Source organism: Oncorhynchus mykiss, chromosome 24, assembly GCF_013265735.2.
Source record: "Oncorhynchus mykiss isolate Arlee chromosome 24, USDA_OmykA_1.1, whole genome shotgun sequence".
Taxonomy (NCBI): Eukaryota; Metazoa; Chordata; class Actinopteri; order Salmoniformes; family Salmonidae; genus Oncorhynchus; species Oncorhynchus mykiss.
Window position 1 is genome coordinate 37093121 of NC_048588.1, and position 6002 is coordinate 37099122.

The 6002-nt window shown below is 43.1% G+C and overlaps 1 protein-coding gene across 1 annotated transcript; it reads right to left on the minus strand.

Annotated features, from left to right (window-relative positions):
- Positions 1 to 281: 281 nt before the first annotated feature.
- Positions 282 to 3525, minus strand: LOC110503262. The gene is made up of 2 exons (XM_021581633.2): positions 2519 to 3525; positions 282 to 1786 (listed from the first exon to the last, which is right to left on the minus strand). Exons 1-2 carry the CDS (start codon positions 3023 to 3025, stop codon positions 800 to 802), a joined length of 1494 nt encoding a protein of 497 aa, XP_021437308.2. The 5' UTR covers positions 3026 to 3525; the 3' UTR covers positions 282 to 799.
- Positions 3526 to 6002: the final 2477 nt, after the last annotated feature.

The window sequence follows — 6002 nt, forward strand, 5'->3', positions numbered from 1 at the left end:
AGTAACTAGTGCACTACTTTTGACCAGAGCCCTATGGAGTAACTAGTGCACTACTTTTGACCAGAGCCCTATGGAGTAACTTGTGCACTACTTTTGACCAGGGCCCTATGGAGTAACTAGTGCACTACTGTTGACCAGAGCCCTATGGGGTAAGTAGTGCACTATATTAGGGAATAGGGTGCCATTTTGTGGAGTACCAAATAACAAACATTTTAGTTTTTGTTGAGCAGCTATGTACTCTTAGCTACACAATGAAAAAACTCCCTGCTGGGACAATAAAGTTAGAATTGAACTGGTCTCTTTAATATGGTTGTAAACACACTGTACACACACCAGGAACAGTAGACCTAACATCCTGACCCCCTCAATACACACCAGGAACAGTAGACCTCACATCCTGACCCCCTCAATACACACACAGTAACAGTAGACCTCACATCCTGACCCCCTCAATACACACCAGGAACAGTAGACCTCACATCCTGACCCCCTCAATACACACCAGGAACAGTAGACCTCACATCCCGACCCCCTCAATACACACCAGGAACAGTAGACCTCACATCCTGACCCCCTCAATACACACCAGGAACAGTAGACCTCACATCCTGACCCCCTCAACAGGAGTAATTTCACTGTATGATTCTGTTCCAAATGGCCCCGGTCAAAAGTAGTGCACTATATAGGGGAATAGGGTGCCATTTTGGGATGCATGCTATGATTAGTCCATTGTTGTTCAGAGATGTAGCCTAGGCCTAGATCTGTAATCTACAGACTCTTTGTTAGGCTACTTCTCTAATCACTCTCTTAATCCAAAGTATTCCGTCTCTGAATCCACCGTTGAATCAGAGTCCTCTTCCTGTGTGTCATTTCCTTGTAGTGCTGATGATGCATGTCCCACTTCCTCTGTTTCTGTCTCTCCTAGCAGGGAACCCCTGTCTTTCTCCTCTCCTCTCTCTTCCTGTACTGTTGATCCTCTGTCCTCCTCTCTTTCTGTCTCTTCTGACAGTGGACTCCACTCTTCCTCATCTCCTTCACCCTCTTCCTCCAGTGGACCCCAGTCCAGCTCTATTTCAAACTCATCCTCCACTGCCCCCCCGTCCTCCTCTCTTCCGGTCTCCTCTGTCGGTTTAGCCGTAGGAGGAGGTCGTGGGCAGACTTCACCGCTGACACTATGTTGGAAAAACAGCTCACAGTCCTCCCTCCAGCATTTGATGTTGATGTCGTACCCAGCTGCCTTCATCTCCTTCTGCTTATTTAGGACATTGCTATGTGTGGTTGTTATGCCCATCTTAGAGAGTCTTTTGAAAATGGGCTTAACCCCCCCTTGGGTCAGTGTTGAGTTGATGACATAGGCCAGTGCAGAAAGCCTGGGGTTTCTACCTCTCAGGGCCACAGAGGCAGCCACACAGTTATGGATGGTGGAACCACCTGTTGCAGTATTGATGGTGGTATAAAGCCACGGTGTCTTCCTGGACAACTCATTATCCAACGCTTCGTATGAAAAATACTTCATATTCTCCAACGAGGTACTACTCAAGATGCACGGTTCAGCAGAAGTCAAGTAATTTAAGGGTCTTGCATATGCCTTGACCTCTGCTTCTATTTTCTGCGTCATCTGCTTTCTGATTTCTTGACACATGGTCTCATTCGTCAAGGCTAACCTGACAAATGTCGCCAATTTGCCTTTCGCCAGGTTTTCAACCATTCCAGAAAATTCTGATGAAACCTTCTCAACCCTCTTTTTCAGCTTTGGATCCAATTGGTTAGGGTATGTTATGACAACCTGCAAAAAATTATGTGAAGTTAATAGACTAATTTAGATTATTATAATGAAAATACAGAAGATAGAAATACTACAGTACAAGTATATGCACGTGGTTTTAGGAGGCGGGGGGGGGATTTGTGATTGGCAAGGTGGTGAATGTTGTTCTAAGAGCCACGATGCTTGGCTCTTAACATTAACACGCATCGGTTGCGGTACGGTTTTGGTAGCATTAAAATAACCGTATATTTTCATATCGGCGAGAAATATATATATATATATTTTTTTTTTAAACACAAGGTTAAATTGATACACCTTTTATAGCGTTAGAGTTCTCACACGGCCATATTTCCATGTTACAGCGCAGAGTCGACTTCCTGAGCTATTTTGCTGTCTGCGTCTCTGAACGTCTGTGAGTAAAAGGGAGGCCGACGCAACAATGTGTCGTCACTGAAAAATACTGTCGGCTGCAACTGTTAAAACGCTCTACATGAAGTGTGTATTTTGCATATGTGAAATAATTTTGATATGAATTTATGTTTCTAGAATCGATCCGTGATTTTTGCATATGTGAAATAATTTTGATATGAAAGTATATGAATTTATGTTTCTAGAATCGATCCGTGATTAGATGGGAGTATTTGGCTTGCAAAGCCAATTCGCCCTTTAATCATAATATGTAAGGTCCTTGGACTATGGAGTAACGTTAGGCTCCTATAGTCCAACGTTGGGCTAGTTGGTTAGTATAACTACCTCGACAAGACTGCTCCTCGGAGGAACCTTTTTATAGGGAGGACATGTCTTCTTGGCTCCCTTGTCTGTTTCAGATGGACTCGGCTCCCGTTCAGATGTCTTCTTGGCAGCCCTGTCTGTTTCAGATGGACTCGGTTCCAGTTCACGCTTTCTCTTCTTGCTCGTCCCCGGTGTCTGATGCTCTGATTGCCATTTCTTTAAAATGCTTACAGATTCCTCTATCCTGAGAAATAGTCGATAGCACTTTGCACAAATTCTGCCCGACTTCACCCCTGGTGCCTCAGTTAGCACTAAACCGGTGGCAAGGAATCTGTCACATAACTTTTTGTCCTTTGAGGCTTTGGGCTTGTCAAATATTCTTCGTGTTGCCTGTAATGTCCCTTTGATGAGCAGATTTTGTCCGCAGAGCCGACAGGTGTTCTGTACGGATGGATATGGGTCTGATATACCTTGATAACTATGCAGAACTAACGTCTGGCTGCAAAGAACCAGGCCTACGGCTGTCATTGTTGTTTGTTTACATCCTCTGCATCCTTCTGAACACACCAAAGATGGTGGATAAATGAAGATGGTTCACTCGCCGTTTTGTAAAAAATAAAAAATCAGTTCCGGTCTACTAGATGTGTCTCCTATAGACACCAATGCAGTAGCAGCTGGGTCTGGTCTACTTCTTTGTTAATGGACTTTTATCAAAGATTATGGCTATACTGACGGGTTAGAAGTCTCTCCGCTCTAATAATGGGAGTCGTTGTCCACAAAGCGACACGCCGGGCTGCCTAACACCCGCATATCCTTTCTTTGGATTGGTGGATGCATCTCATTATTGTAATCCAGTTTTGAATATTCGATGAGGGTTGTTTACGTCGACCGTCTGTATTCAATGGAGAAATTATATGCTTACTAGCCTTATGCCATGAAAATGCATGGCCATCTCGAGACAACTCCGATATAAAGTTGTTTTTCCCTTCTCCCCGTCTGCACACACGTCGGTAAATCGACGCTTCGGAAACACGTCATTGATTCTGATACTCTGATTGGTCACTGCCCCCCCCCCCCACCCCCCCCCCCCCCTGTGGATACAGTTGAAGCTCTCCCCAGTCACGTGTAGTCGACAGTATGCTACAGTTATAATACGGTATTATTCATGTGTGTGGTCTTCCACTTGATTATCAGTTAATAATTTAGCCGCATACCTGGTCGCCAACATGGTACAGGGACAATTTATGTTGCTACGTCAGAGTTCCCTGTGACACGAAGAGAGGAGGGAGAGTCAGACCCAGTTCTTATTATAGCTCACCGAACCCTTCGGTGACTGCCGTAATGTGTACATCCGTATTCTACCGATTCGGGATTCTAGAACCGCATAGATTAGTTCATAAATAAGACTCGAATACATTTCGAGATATTTTTTTTGCTATTGGTAGATTGAGGTCGCTGAAAGGTTGAAACATCGGTGTTAACGGGAATGAAGGAGGGTGCGCGAGGTCTGATCCGGCGCCATAACGATTCGGATCACCTTGGTGACATGGTCATAGTAGTAACTGACAGAATATGGCACGAGGGGGGTTTTGGTTTAGAGAAAAAAGTTGTTTGTTTTGGTGACAATTACCAGGTTCTATTCTTTCAGAAGACCTATGGCAAGATACATGTGTAGTAAACAACAATAATAATGAATGCTCCAATAATTAAATCATGTATATAATGTATTATTAGTTGTACATTTAGCTAATTTCTAACAGTATTTTAGATTTTTTTTCTCGCACATGTTCATTCTTCATTCTGGTTAACAGGTTATTTCCGCCCGGTGTGTTTCTCTCCACCTACTCAATCTCTATCATTCTAGATGGTAAATAAGAACAAGTGAATCATCTTCAAACCCATGTTTAAACATCATATCACGCTAAAATTATCTTGATTGCCATATGCCTATTTAACAGTAGTCCAAAGTTTGTGCATGTTCCATTTGTTCCATCAGTTTACACTTGTGAGCATACTCAGACCCCTTGACTTTTTCCACGTTTTGTTAAGTTATTCTAAATGTATTTTTATTTCTCACCAATTTACACATAATACCTCATAATGACCAAGCCAAAACAAGTTTTTAGAAAAATGTTTAAAACTAAGTGCATGTTCTTCAACCGATCGATGCCCGCACCCGCCCGCCCGCCCGACTAGCATCACTACTCTGGACGGCTCTGACTTGGAATATGTGGACAACTACAAATACCTAGGTGTCTGATTAGACTGTAAACTCTCCTTCCTGACTCATGTTGAGCATCTCCAATCCAATATTACACCTAGAATCGGCTCCCTTTTTCGCAACAAAGCCTCCTTCACTCACGCTGCCAAACATACCCTTGTAAAACTGACCATCCTACCGATCCTCGACTTCGGCGATGTAATTTACAAAATAACCTCAAACACTCTACTCAGCAAACTGGATGCAGTCATTTGACATATTAGAATTTAGAAGAAGATAAGAGGCAGAGAAAGGCAGAAGGGTCGATTTAAACCCTGGGGTCTCTGTCAGAGTCACATACAGTAAATCAAATCTGCATAGTTTTTTCATAGGAACATGAAGCGAGGCGGCCGGAAGTTGGTATGTGAGAAGAGGGAGTGTTACCACTAAACCACGGCTCTACAATCAAAGAATAAGACAGTTTTTTTTTGTTTTGTTTTACACATCAACATTGATCTGGTCAACAACAATTCCGATGAGACAAGATAGTAGCTACTGAAAACAATTGGATACCACGAAATTGGGGAGAAAGGGGTCAAATATAAACAGAAATACCTTAAATACATACATACATAATTTACATAAGTATTCAGACCCTTTGCTATGAGACTCCAAATTGAGCTCAGGTGGATCCTGTTTCCATTGATCATCCTTGAGATGTTTCTACAACTTGATTGGAGTACACCTGTGGTAAATTCAAATTAATTGGACATGATTTGGAAAGGCACACACCTGTCTATATAAGGTCTCACAGTTGACAGTGTATGTCAGAGCAAAAACCAAACCATGAGGTCGAAGGAATTGTCCGTAGAGCTCCGAGACAGGATTGTGTCGAGGCACAGATCTGGGGAAGGGTACCAAAACATTTCTGCAGCATTTAAGGTCCGCAACAATACAGTGGCCTCCATCATTCTTAAATGGAGGAAGTTTGGTGGCCCAGCCAGAGCCCTCAAGTGGCCCAGCCAGAGCCCGGACTTGAAACCGATCTAACATCTCTGAAGAGACCTGAAAATAGCTGTGCAGCGACGCTCCCCATCCAACCTGAGAGGATCTGCAGAGAAGAATGGGAGAAACTCCCCAAATACAGGTGTGCCAAGCTTGTAACGTCATACCCCAAGAAGACTCGAGGTTGTAATCGCTGACAAAGATGCTTCAACAAAGTACTGAGTAAAGGGTCTGAATACTTCTGTAAATGTGATAATTCAGTTTTTTATTTTTTAATAAATTAGCAAAAATGTCTAAAAA

What these genes read in the sequence shown, in the direction of transcription:
- LOC110503262 (XM_021581633.2), bottom strand. Translation starts at nt 3,025, where the DNA reads ATGACAGCCGTAGGCCTGGTTCTTTGCAGCCAGACGTTAGTTCTGCAT. An exon ending in CGAGGAGCAGTCTTGTCGAG is followed by an intron (nt 1,787 to 2,518) that starts GTAGTTATACTA and finishes AATTTTTTGCAG; the next exon opens with GTTGTCATAACATACCCTAA.